Source organism: Ictalurus furcatus, chromosome 1 (genome assembly GCF_023375685.1).
Source record: "Ictalurus furcatus strain D&B chromosome 1, Billie_1.0, whole genome shotgun sequence".
In the NCBI taxonomy this organism is placed as follows: Eukaryota; Metazoa; Chordata; class Actinopteri; order Siluriformes; family Ictaluridae; genus Ictalurus; species Ictalurus furcatus.
The window spans coordinates 14,009,776-14,024,467 of record NC_071255.1 but is presented as its reverse complement, the minus strand read 5'-3'; the positions used below and the strand labels follow the sequence as shown (position 1 = coordinate 14,024,467).

General features: G+C 38.1%; 1 protein-coding gene across 3 annotated transcripts in view; it reads right to left on the bottom strand.

The window, feature by feature from the left end:
• Window positions 1–14,692, bottom strand: part of rapgef5b (Rap guanine nucleotide exchange factor (GEF) 5b) — a 48,515-nt gene that overhangs the window by 9,399 nt on the left and 24,424 nt on the right. For all 3 annotated transcript variants that reach the window (XM_053627589.1, XM_053627598.1, XM_053627607.1), the window contains exons 12-14: window positions 2,753–2,831; window positions 2,256–2,400; window positions 1,907–2,004 (exon numbers count right to left, since the gene is read on the bottom strand). In XM_053627589.1, coding sequence (XP_053483564.1) covers window positions 1,907–2,004; window positions 2,256–2,400; window positions 2,753–2,831 — 322 coding nt within the window. The remainder of the gene's footprint in view (window positions 1–1,906; window positions 2,005–2,255; window positions 2,401–2,752; window positions 2,832–14,692) is intronic.

Here is a 14,692-nt window from a genome sequence, read left to right as displayed (position 1 = left end):
ACTCTGATCGATCTTATCTTACCTCTGACTGTTATAAAGCACTGGCACTGGAGCCTCCTTCCATAAATGTTAAATAAACATCTCCTCGCAGAAAGCTTAGTAATTAAGTAATTACACACATTTCTAAAAAAAAAATATATGTTTATGTGGATTGTCCAAAATACTTGTATTTGGAAGTTATTACTATAGAAACGATAACATATTAGAATGATGCATCCCAATTCGCCTAGTATCCATCCTAAATAGTATACGAGATCAGAATTAGTGTGTCCCAAATAGTAGTATGTAGAAATGAGTATCCCAAAGGTACCCGGATGGTCTACTATTTCAGATAGGTTTTCAAAGTGTGAATCCCTGGACACTTTTTCAGCTAATATTGCCCACGGAGTTTTGTGACGTTTTGCTTCACTGAATTCGAACGAAAAGTGGAAAATAATAAATCAAGGGAATGGTAAATTAAATGCTATAGTATCAATTATATAAGGAATAATGAATGAAGCAAAGCTTAAATGCAACGAGGAGTTTGTTTACGGTGACAGCATGCGTAACTAGGCAACAATGTTCTCTTCTGATACATGATGTGTCAGTATGTCCCAGTACTTTTTTTTTTGCATACTCTTTTGCTACACACTGAAACGTATGTACTTTTGCTTCACAAAAAGAGTATAGAATTTTAGTGTAGTATAAGTAGGTGAATTGGGATTCAGCCTGAACACACTGATATAAACTTTGCAGCCGTACTACTGTCTGAGTCATGCTGTTTTTATTAATCTGACCATTTCGAATCAAGCATTCAACAGCTGTGTGGTATAAGACACTTTAATCGGTATAAACTCTCAGACAAATGAGAGCCATATCATCCTCAGTTAAGTGGCAAAATAATTTCTTACATAAATAACTAGCAATGTGCGAGATTTTAGTTTATGCACACAAGATGTGTAAGTGTATTCTATTTAAGGTTCTTATCAATAACCTTCTGAGGACTGACACACAGCCTGACTAGTCAGAGGAAATGGGTGTAGTAAGGCTCTCTCAAATAAACACAAAGCCACTGTGGAGCTGCTGACTGCCTGTTAGCTGAGAGCGATTGGCTGCGGATCAGCTGACAAGGCAGCGATTTGGTGTCGTGTTGGTAGAAAGGGGGCGGAGAGAATTTGGTGCAGCCAGAAAGGAGTGTAGGATGTTCAATCCAGCAGAGGATTACGTCATCGTCAAGATCCATGAAAGCACTTTCAATGCATGTTGGAAACGAATGGAAGAAAAAAAAAATTCAATCAGGATCACCGTTCATTTCTAGTAACGTACGATAGTTATTAAAACACACATGGTTTGCTTGGTTAGAATAAACAGACATGGAATAGTCCTGCTGATCTTCACCTGTGCTTATTAAAAAAAACAAGAGCATGATTTAAATGTTTTAAAAGTTTTAATGGACTTCCATGCTGAGTACAAATGTACAGGGGCTGAATGAGGACAGTCTGCCTTGTCTACATGCTGGATTAAAAAAAGAGCGAATGAGTAGTGTTTTATTTTCTCATGCTATTTCTGTTTCTTGAGTGAAATTCTGCTTTCTTTCATTGTGTCTCCTGGACTACAGACATGGAGAGAATTCTGGAAATCTTCACATCTTGGCAAGATTCATTCAGAGATGCTTCTCTTATAAAGAGTGTCATTTTTGTTCTTTTGATATATGAATAGGCCCACTTGTTCCCAATGCTGATGAAGAGGGACATGAATCTATTTCCAGTGCCACTGCTTTGCCGATAATTATGTAGTCAACACACAGAAACATCCCAACATCTGTCCTTATTCAGACTGGTATTAAACACGCCAGTCATGAATACAGGTCTACAGGAGGTGTCGTTTGGGTTCTACATACTAGCTAAGTGGATTGGAGAGCACCTACTGTCTGCGCTGCATGCGGAGAAGTTTCTGGAGCACCTTCACCTCTTTCTCCAGAGTTGGGTATTCATATAGGTCATCCAGAACATAGCGATACAGCGTCTGTAATAGTGAGACAAACCCCCCTTTAGGCATGACTTGCAATCGATGGAAGTGGCATGCTGTTTGTTTAGCACTGTAACACTCATTTGGCAAATAATGCGAGACTGAAACCCCAAGCTACATTTACGTTTCAACATCACCTCACCTCATTAGCAAAACATGCTGTGTCTCCGGCACAAACAATTCTGAACGCTGAGAGCGCTGACATTTCCACACTGTCTGACTAACCACATTAATAGCTCTTACTGTACCTTCATAAATAGTTTGGTGTGTTCGCCCTCCTGCAGAGTGTCAGGACAGAGTGCGATCCACTGGGAAAGCACGTGCAGGACTTTGCGCTTCCTTAGCAGAGTCTCGTTCCCTTCTTCCTTCATCCTGCCTCGCTTCAAACAATAGGTGGGCGACAGAACAGTTAAGGCATCAAAGCAGAAAGGTGTTACAAAGCTTCTAGGTGCTTCTACACAAATGCAAGCAAGGATTTGGAAGAGCCTGAGGGTACATACTGTGTACTGCACTACTGAGAAGAGTGCAGTTTTAATTGCATGCTTTCTGGAAGTGGGGAAAGCCTGGAAGAAAAACTATGCGTCATTAGATATGCACACGGTGTCTCAGACAGAAACCCTATGCACTCTAATTAGATATGCAAATAGTGTTTAAACAAGACTGCTTCCATTAATATACTCAGAACCTAGAGCATAAGAGTAAAGACAGCTACGGATATTCGCGTATTAGGATAAGAAAAGGATATTGTCCGAGAAGCGCTTGGCAAAGGTCACTGGTAGACATGAACACTGGATAAGTCAGCAAAAAGTCATCAAGAAGACGCTCTGAAAATAAACCAAACATACACAGAACAAATACCTGTTAAACAGGAAACTCCATACTGCTGAACACTGAAAACCCCAACAAGTTCACTGTACTCAACTGACTAAGTAAACTCGCTCCCTCAATATAATTGTGTAATGGGGTCTCCTAAAACTTGTATATTTAAGTTCACTTAACGTGGCGTTTGTATAGTATACTTAATTAAGTAAGTTCACTTTACATGGCGTTCGTATAATATATTTAATTAAGTTTACTTAACGTGGCCTTCATACGGTGTACTTAATCAAGTTCACTTAACGTGGCCTTCACATAGTGTACTTAATTAAGTTCACTTAACGTGGCGTTCATATAATATACTTAATCAAGTTCACTTAACGTGGCCTTCACATAGTGTACTTAATTAAGTTCACTTAATGTGGCGTTCATATAATATACTTAATCAAGTTCGCTTAACGTGGCGTTCATATAATATACTTAGTCAAGTTCACTTAACGTGGCGTTCATATAGTGTATTTCATAGTTTACTGAACACGAATCTAACTCGGGTAGCGGGAACCTGTGTCCTTAAATAATTAAGTTCACTTAACTTGGTGTTATTTCAGGTGTACTTCAATACAGGGTGTCCCAAAAGTCTCCACACATAGGATAAATTAACACTTTTTAGCAAAAAAATAAACTTTATTTACAAAGCATCTTTCATATGACTGCCATTTCTTTGTAAACACACACACACACACACACACACACACACACACACACACACACACACACACACAGAGTCGTCTCTCCTACTCATGATGAACTCTTGAACTTCACTACACCGGTACCAGCAATAGACGAGATGAAGAGGACCTCTTTCTATAATTATCTACCAATCAGTGCATTAGTTCTCTTGTTGCCAGGTGGAACTCCTTTCATGGCCAATCACATAAAAGAACATCCAGAGTGAGCTATTTTAATAAATCATGATTTTCATAACACTTGAAATCTTGTTTATGTATTTTGTAAGTAAACAAGTTAAACAAACTTTGATTTGTGATTTATGGGGATTTTTGGGTCCAAAACGCGACATTTTACGTAATGTTTAGTCATGATTACTTAACTGTTTAAGTATGTAAAGCTTGAATCCTACAGCATGGGCATGTATACACAGCGCTGTCTATAAGATTCTGTCATTGTTTATACTTTTACAAGATAAATGATTATAAGCAATTTAAGACTGAAGCTATTATTTCTTTTTTTTTTGTAATAAGCAGAGGAAGACTAACGCATGCTTTTATTTTCATCTCTCTTCGTTTCCTTGCTCTTTTCTGTTTCACAGTATTAATCAAAAGACTGCTCCATACAAGAACGCAGCCTGAATGTGTGGCTGCTTTGTGCCTGAAAGGATGAGCCCTTCTTCAGCAGTGACTCTGAGTCAGACTGAGGCTTTGTTTAGTCTCGTAAAGCCAGAAGTGATGTCAATCAAGAATTCATGCCTGGAGATGCTAAGGAGAAAGTCTGGCTTAAGGGTGGATGGAATAAAATCAGAAAAAAGGCAACAAACAGTGTTAAATTTAGAAGTCAATAAAATGCCCCGTGAAGGCGGAGCTTAAAGTAAGAGCAGCAATGGGGAAAAACGTATTCTTGTCAGCGACATCTGATTGTTAGCAAGCGTACAGTACCATGGATGTAGACCCTGCTGGATAGATGAAAAGTCATCAGATAAGAAGCCAGTGAAGCATGCATCTGTGTGCTGCAAGGACAGATAACAGATTATATGCAGTAAAAACAAGCATTATCTGTTTTGCAGACTCGCTTGAGATGCTGTTACTCCTCTGGATGCTCAAAGTACGTGGACTACAGGAAATTAGAATGGGTTTAAGAGGGAAAGCGTTTAGGCATGGCAGTGTTTGTGCTTGTCCTTGCAATGTCTCCAGCCCCCACGAGACTAAAGTGTCTTTAATTTCACAAAGCTTTACAGGCCATTGTCCACTCACTAACACCAAAACCAAGGGGAACATACCATTGTAAGCAAACATTTTATTGATGTTCCTGCTTTGTGTCTTTCTTTATGAGGTTATGAGGCACCTTCTGGTGCAGTGTTGAGGTAAAAAAAAATATATAATAAAAATAAATAAAAGAAGAGACACACAGTGGTCAGTTTATCCTGGAAAGCTGCAAAAAAAACCAAAAAAAAAAACCCATGAAGGTATGAAGCTGCAATATATATATATATATATATATATATATATATATATATATATATATATATATATATATATATATATATATATATGATATGATATATTTGACACTATGCTGACAAATCAACACCACAGATACAACAGTAAATAATAATCTGCTATTATACTATATAAACTAAAGTCGTCATAATAACAGTAATAAATAAATATAACGGTTTGAGTAGTTTCTGATACAAGCAAACCCCATGTACCTACTGGATCCAGTGGGTGGAGTGTATGAATAGTTGTTCACATTTGAAGACTTTTAATATGGCTGACCTGTGCACTGATCTCTCCCTGCCACCACATCATCAGTCTACCTCTCCTGGGTAATGACTCCTCTCAACCTTGCTCAGCTTTAATTTGCTCCTCTGGACTTTTGGCATACTCCAACACATTCATCCATCCATCAGTCCACCCACCCATCAATACCCCACACCGTACAGATCCATTAGGACGAGAAAGCACATGTGCTCTCAAATCATTCAGTGCGTGTTCTTTTCCCTTCCCCAAGAAACCTGCAAGAAACTCAATAATTGAAAGTGAAAGGCAGCTGGATAAATGTGCTGACACAAACATGCTACACACATTACATACAGCTTACACGGTGTACAGCCTCGGATAAGACGTACCGTATGATTAAGTAAATACATAAGTATGAAACAAGCTGAACATGCCACATGTGTCTATGGCTCACCTTTCTTATTTTCTCATAAATCTCTTATTTCTTATAATTCTCATAAAAAATGAATATGAAAGACAAAAAATTTTTCAACAAACAAAAAAGTATATTATTCTAATCCCTCTTGCTGCAGAGATGAATTTGTATTTCTGCTGTAATTAGTTTATAAAATGTTCTGCTTATTGCCATTTATGTTCATTTTCTATCTGGCAAAAACATTTAACAATGAAGAACAAAAATATCTATCTTTTTATCTAATATTAAGCTGAGTAACAACAACAACAACAACAACAACAACAACTATACTACTTCTACTACTACTACTAATAATAATAATGTTAATAAAACGTTCTTACTATCAGACAATAAAAACCTAAGGTGTAAAACTACCAGCAAAATCTGAGAAAACAAAAAGTAATAATAATAATAATAATAATAATCAGCATAATCATCACCATACAGTACACACACATACACACACAAACATGGTGACTGTTTACTCTTTTTAAACATTGCAAAGACCATTATTCTGAATTTTATGACACAATACATATCTGAGAGTAAAATTTATCACATAGAATTTACATACTCCACAGTAATCCGTCTCTGTAAAATTAAGAACCTTAAGACTTAACAACCGCTTTTGACCCAGCTTTTATATATATATATATATATATATATATATATATATATATATATATATATATATATATATATATATATATATATATATACACACACACGTATATAAACACACAGTAATCTGCTAATAAATGTTGTCATTGCTGAATTGCACATTTTGCAAGCTGGTATATTTTCTTATTACTCTGCAATATTCAATCCAATGTTATTATCTCTCGCCATTAAATTTTGTTGTTCATGATTTAACGTAGTTCTAGTGGATCCCTGTAACATAGTGTATCATTTTACATAAATAAATATTGGATTGAAGAATAAGATCTGAGGGAGTCGGACGTTTACTGTACTACTTCAATTAAAGTTCAGCTGATTATGCAGGCTATTGTACAATATTGTACAAAAAATTCAGCTGATTATGCAGAGTCTTCAATTAAAATTAGGCTGATTGTGCAGGTCATTATAACACTGAGTGAATAAATGAAGTAGAGAGAGAAGGGCTGATAGGGAGGAAGGGAGGGGGGAGAGAATAATCAAACATGCATGGTTCTATAGTGAAAGTGACAGAGAGTGTGTTCTTCCTTAAGCTGCAAATCCTATTAGGCACACTCTGTTCGTTGGTTGATATGTGTGTATGGCATGTTGGTGGTATTGTAAATTCCACTTTAATTTCACACTCACTTCCCGAGCTTTGTGTTTGCATTCAGCTCCAGTGAATCCCTCACACAATTATGATAATCTGCAGAGCAAAGCTGTCTGCAGCCTGTGGTGCTGCCTTGTACAGGCACATAATATTCTAAATGACATCACACACACCACACTATATCTATATCTATATATATATATATATGAAGAAATGACAATTACTGAAGAAATGATACTTTGCTACAATGTAAAGTAGTGAGTGTACAGCTTGTATAATAGTGTAAATTTGCTGTCCCCTCAAAATAACTCAACACACAGCCATTAATGTCTAAACTGCTGGCCACAAAAGTGAGTACACCCCTAAGTGAAAATGTCCAAATTGGGCCCAAAGTGTCAATATTTTGTGTGGCCACCATTATTTTCCAGCACTGCCTTAACCCTCTTGGGCATGGAGTTCACCAGAGCTTCACAGGTTGCCACTGGAGTCCTCTTCCACTCCTCAATGACGACATCACGGAGCTGGTGGATGTTAGAGAACTTGTGCTCCTCAAGCTTCCGTTTGAGGATGCCCCACAGATGCTCAATAGGGTTTGGAGACATGCTTGGCCAGTCCATGACCTTCACCCTCAGCTTCTTTAGCAAGGCAAAAGTTGTTATCATACTGGAATACTGCCCTGCAGCCAGTTGGAGGTTGGCGAATACATGGCAAGGGATCTGAGACCATTCCTCCATACAGAATCTCTCCAGATCCTTCACATTTCAAGGTCCATGCTGGTGGACTCTCCTCTTCAGTTCACCCCACAAGTTTTCTATGGGTTTCAAGTCAGGGGACTGGGATGGCCATGGCAGGACCTTGATTTTGTGGTCAGTAAACCATTTTTGTGTTGATTTTGATGTATGTTTTGGATCATTGTCCTGCTGGAAGATCCAACCCTGGCCCATTTTAAACTTTCTGGCAGAGGCAGTCAGGTTTTCATTTAATATCTGTTGATATTTGATACAGTCCATGATGCCAGGTATCCTAACAAAATGTCCAGGTCCTTTGGCAGAAAAACAGCCCCAAAACATAAAAACAAAAAGAGCCACCACCATATTTAACCATGGGCATGAGGTACTTTTCCATATAGCTACCTCTCTGTGTGTGCCAAAACCACCTCTGGTGTTTATTGACAAGAAGCTCTATTTTGTTTTCATCTGACCATAGAACCCAATCCCAGTAGTGTCAGGCAAACTGAAGATGCTTGAGTTTGTTTTTGGATGAGAGTAGAGGCATTTTTCTTGAAACCCTTACAAACAACTTGTGGTGATGTAGATGACTTCAGATTGTAGTTTTGGAGACTTTCTGGTCCCAAGACGCTAACGTCTTGCAATTATCCAGCTGTGATCCTTGGAGATTTTTTGGCCACTCGAACCATCTTCTTCACAGTGCGTTGAGACAATATAGGCACATCCTCTTCCAAGTTCATAACATTCATAACATTAATTATTGCCCTGATGGTGGAAATGGGCATTTTCAATGCTTGTGCTATTTTCTTATAGCCACTTCCCATTCTGTGGAGCTCAACAACCTTTTGCTGCACATCACAGCTATATTCCATGGTCTTACCCATTGAATGACTAAGGGAATTTGGCTTGTGTGTTACCTCATATTTATACCCCTGTGAAACAGGAAGTCAGGGTTAAACAATTTCTTTTTGATAAAAGAAACTGTTTGCAATTGTTTGATATCCATGAGAGCGGAGTATTTTTGTGATTTTATTTATTTATTTATTTTTACAAAAGCTCAAAAGGTTAAACAATAGTCAATAAAGACAATTTTTCACAGTCTTCTTTGATCATATTTACCAAGGCTGCTAATATTAGTGGAAGCACTGTGTGTGTATATAAACACACACACACACACACACACACACACACACGATGCACACTCAGACAGTACCTATACATATGTATGTTTATCTCACGCACAGCTTGAGAGCTTGGTTCTTTCAAATTCAAATCATTTCTACATTTCCATGCTACGCTATTTATCCATAATTTGCATAACATTTAATGCATATAATTTAATTCATCATCCAGATGAAACCTGAATCGAGTTACATCCTGATCCACACCCAATTTCCTCTTTGCACAGGCCATTTTGCTGGATATAGATCACTGTGTGCTGCTCTGTGCTTCACCCAGCTCTCTTGCTCTGCCTCATTACTCCAGCATGTGCTCATTTCAGTGGAATTATAATGAATTTTTAATAATCGTAGAGATTAAGGTGGTCACTGGGGAAAACAGCTAAACCTTTCAGAGCTCTTACAAAGTGGAAAAACAGTAACAGTAATGCATTAAGGGGCAAATTCACAGGACTTTCAGACAGATATCGGAATGTGACACTGATTTTAGATACTGATTCAGAATCACGTGGCCTTGAGTGACACGATTCTTTTTTTTTTCTTTTCTTATTCTGCAAGGACGGGTACTGATCTCAGTCAAGATACAATAACACTAATCTCAATTCAAACTGAAATAACATATGCTTGAATTCTATGCTTACATGCTTGTTTTAATCCACATCAGCACTCAGCACCTCCTGACTCATTTATTACATTGCATCTTTTTTCCACTTGGCAATAAAGACTAAACTGCCAAGAATCCATTAAAATCCACCTCCATGTTCTACACTGAGAACTACAATGATGTGATGATTGTGATTATCTACAAAGTGACTCTGTGGCCTAGCTGCAGGACAGAGTGTATGTACGTTACTAACACTCGCAACACCAACATAGGGAGTCAAAATAAACATGAATAATCCAGTTGCTCACTGCCTCGCTGTCTTACATCAAGTGAACTCTGATGTAATTACACCTGGACCCCCATATCTGATTAACATACATAACTTTCTGCTCTACTCCTGCTGGGTGTGAGCAAGGTATGAAAACGAGACACATGTGGTGTCAATTGGACAGGAGCTCATTACAATAGGCTCACACGTGTCATGTCCAATGCATGTCCTAGCTACAAATTCCTTCTGGATAATTAAGCTCAAAAAATCTGTCACATCCACCAATAGCAGATTGTATTATGTGTACAATGTCAACAGGGAGTGCACTCGGGTGAATGTAACTTAATGGAATCTGGTCAATTTATTGGCCAGACTATAAAGTTGCCTTTTGTTCTTTATTTCCAAACAGAACAGGAGTTACTCTCCCAAATTTCGGGGGTCAAATCTGTGTATGTGACTTGTTTGAAGAATATGATGAAAAACTGGGGGGGGGGGGGGGGGGGGGGTACGGTTAAAAAATCACCTCTCGATTTTCAATTCAACTCTAGTTGAACTGCATACAGTCAGTGGAACACTAGTGGTGTCCTTAACTGAAAGGAAACAGAGGTGTAATCACGTACCAGGAAAGAAATTACATTAGAAATTAGTAAAGAAACTACACTTAAGGCTAATTCTTCTGGGGAGATTAATTGTATGATATAGTAATTATGTTTTTGCCATTCTTAATTAATCAAGATTCTCTAAAATTAGCTAGTTAGTATTTATTGCATAAAAGTGTATTTAAAGGGGGACCAAACGTCTGAGACCACTAAAGAAAATGCTTCTATTTTTGCAAGTTTACAAATTTTATACAAAATGTTTAATTACAAATGATTTGATTAGCAATAACTTGACTGAAAAGTACCATTTTATAGAATATTTACATGAATTTGAAAATATCTGACCTTTAAATGTCACAAAAATTTCAACAGTGACCAACAAATGGTACAGAATCTTAAATGCTGAATATTCAAGATTTTGGACATTTTCTTTTCTCCATATTACTTGGTTAAACTTTCTGTTTATTTCCAGTTATAAATGGAAAAAAAGCAACAGAATTTCAAATGTGGTCTCAGACTTTTGGACCCCACTGTATATTCAGAATTTTTTAGATCCACTCAATTACTGTATCTAAAAAACATACAGATTTACAGATAAAGTCAATCTGTGTGTTAATTTAATCTAATGATTTTGTTCCTAATTCAGCTGAATCTTAGCAATTATCAAGCCAATATTAGCCAACACTGCAATATTTAGCAGCACTACGAAGAAGACTAAGGTTCTAATACCGTTTAAATATCATTAGATACTACAACTGACCGCAGCTAAAATGTAATATCTTTAATAGTTTTAAAAATAAATTAAAGAAAATTATTCCTTCCACTCATCAACAAATTGCTCTGAAGATGCAACAATTCTGGACAGCAACAGCACAAAATCTGGAAATAGCAACAAAAAAAAAAAACCCCAGCAGGACATGAGGAGCACTGGAGGCTGACAGAGTGACGATGAAGGTAAGGCTCAGAGGGACTGAGACATTTTTGAAGCACAGGTATGTCTGGTCACTGACGAAAAATCTACCGCATGTAGCACATGCACACCTACAATACCTCTAGTTTTAGATTTTACTTAAATGATTTCAAGTTTCCCAGCAGATAATGTGCTTGTGCATGTGTGTGTGTGTAATCAGTGACTCCAGTCTGACCTAAGCATTTCATTACTTTCTACTATCATCCATATGGACCTGGATTACTGCTGTTCATTGACTGCTGCTCACCAATTATCTTCAGCAGGCCTTGAGCAGCAGCCATCCAACCTGAGCTCTGCTGCTATGGTGACTGAATTCATTACAGGAGGATAAAGGATATGTTGTAGCAGCATCTCAGCCCACAATAAAGCAAACACTCCTTTATACAGAGACTGTAAATCCAGATCTCCAGTCCGCACAAGATTTGTCGTTTTGTAGATGCTCTGGCCGTCTGTCATATAGTCATCACAATTTGGCCCTTATCGAAGGTGTTCAGATCGTTACGCCTGCCCATTTTTCCTGCTTCCAACACAGCAACTTCGAGAACTGCCTGTTCACATTTTGACTAATATATCCAAACCCTTGACAGGTGCCATTGTAACTAAATAATCAAATGTTATTCACGTCACCTGTCAGTGGTTTTAATGTTATGGCTGACACTCACCATCCACTTTAATAGGAATACCTGTACACCTGGTGAGCAGAAAAGCATCTCAACATGTACAAAACACCAAACCTTGAGGTGGAGCTACAACAGCAGAAGACCACAACTGGGTTCCACTCCTGTCAGCCAAGAACAGGAATCTAAAGCGATCAGACTCACCCAACCTGAACAACTGAAGATTAGAGGGGGGGGGGGGGAATCACCTGGTCTTTTTCCAGTCTTCAACGTTCCAGGTTTGGGTGAGTCTGTGCCCATGATAGCATTAGAGTCCTGTTCTTGATCACACTTTTTCTCCATTCTGATGTTTGATGTGAACATTAACCATTAACTGAAGACCCTGACCTGTATCTGCATGATTTTATGCACTGTGCTGCTGCCACATGACTGGCTTATTAGTAAACTGCATGAATGTTCAGGTGTACCTATTTAAGTGGTAAGTGAGTGCATGTGTGTGTATATATTGAAATTGTGATCCATGATCAAGCAAGACATGGACCACCAGTGAAAGAATTTTCGTTCGTGTATTTCTGTGCCGCTCTTAGCTTCTGAGTATTTTGTGCTGTTGTGTTGTAATGTGGACCGTGATGACTGAAAGATACGCTTCACCAGGAGGACCACAACACCATCGCTCCACTACAAGTCAATCGATGCCTGCAAACCCTCCTGTGTACCTTTACCCAACATATTCCTTTGAACACAATCCAGTTTGTGTGCAAGATCATGAACAATGACAAGCATGTGAGCTGATTGATTCTCAAAAGCACATCCTCAGCTGTGTGAAATCAATACTCCTGTACAAGCACACAGAATGACAATCACACGCAATAATAATGCCGATCCTCTCATTCCTCCATCAGTCAACTGCTAATACGGAACAATTCTGTCTCTCTACACCTTCAACATCCAACACTAAGAACTCATTTGAACTAAGATATCCCAGACATATTCCAATATAATCCAAAAGCAATAGAGGTGCCATGAATCTATTCTATTCCACACCACAATCTCTAAATCGTGCATATAAAACCCTGCTAGATGTGAAAATGAGCTCATTAGGCACGTACGAGTGGAATCAGTTCTTCTGACTATTCATAAATTACCTCAGTCTTTCTCCCACACACACACACACACACACACACACACACACACACACTCTAGCAACACCAAGACTCAGATATAAATAAATGGGAAAAAAAATACATGCAACTGATGAGGTGGCACACACTAATCTAATACACACAAACACTGCATCATGCACACAGTTCACACAGATACACAACATTCCATACATTACCACATACCACACTGACCATATGATTTGGCTAATCTGGACATTTGGTTATATCAATTAAAAGTGTAATGTGGGGGAGAATGTGACAGTTCCTGTAACAGCAGTCAAGGTTGAATCATCAGCAGCCATAAAGCACTTAAATAGAGAGAGCAGCAGCCACAGAGACTCGATTTGACAGACAGAGAGAGAGAGAGAGAGAGAGAGAGAGAGAGAGAGAGAGAGAGAGAGAGCGAGCGAGCGAGAGAGAAAATGCAACAGCGATTACATTGATGGCTTTAATGAGGTTAGCACTCACTCAGCTGAACTGATGCTGAGTCTAGCACAGTCACAGTGAGCTCATTCTTTCTACATGGAAAAAAAAAAGAGCCAAGGATGAATATCGTACTGCATGATCATGCACATTAATATAATAAATAAGGAATAAAGCACTTATTGCTGTTATTGGAAAATAACTAACAACATGTTAACACCCTGAAGAGGATTCTTTTCCAATAACAGCACATCCTGAAGTGTTTTATTCCTCTTACATTAAAGCAATTTACCTATGACCTTTTATGAACTCAAGAACGATACGTCGTGAGGTTTTTTTTTTATCCATATATAGTAATGTTCAATGTTGTGGACCATCTGAGAAACAGGATCAATCCTGTTATCACTGATGTTACAGCAGCTATAAACATTCATCCCCTAACCAGTCTTTTTCTTTCTCTCTCTCTCATCTCTCTCTCCCCCTCTCAGTTAACAAGGCAATAAAACACAGCTTGTCATGTTACTGAGAAACCACAAAGTCCTCTGTCCTGAAAACTCTCCTGAGGCAGAAAACGTAGAGTAACACCGTGCTGACACTGGAGACTCCTTCCAAAGAAATCTTCACCGTGTCAACAATTTAGTCTGTTTCTATGAATGTCCACCATACAAGTCCTTGTGTAAGTTGCTACTATATAGAAACGATACCGTATTAGAACGAACACATTAATATAAAGCTGTGATTCGTCTTGAATCTGAGACTACTCTCAGAGTTTCTGACCAATCAGATATGGTGTGGTATACAACACCATAATTATTTGTTCCATTCATGTGTCATTATGAAGATATGATAGACAATAGGTGTAATAACTAACAATAACAAAAGTAACTAAGAATTGCATTATTATTATTATTATTATTATTATTATTAATAGTAGTAGTATTATATTTCATATAATTATGTGTCCACGTATCTGTGTGTTCTTCAGTTATGTTAAGCCCATGTCTAAAGAGTTTAAACTACACAGTAACTGGGCTCGTCTAGAGAGGATCAGAATTAAAACATCACCACAGGGAAACAAGGTGATCAGCAGAACTGACACACATGGACTCGGTCAACTCTTCTTTGCC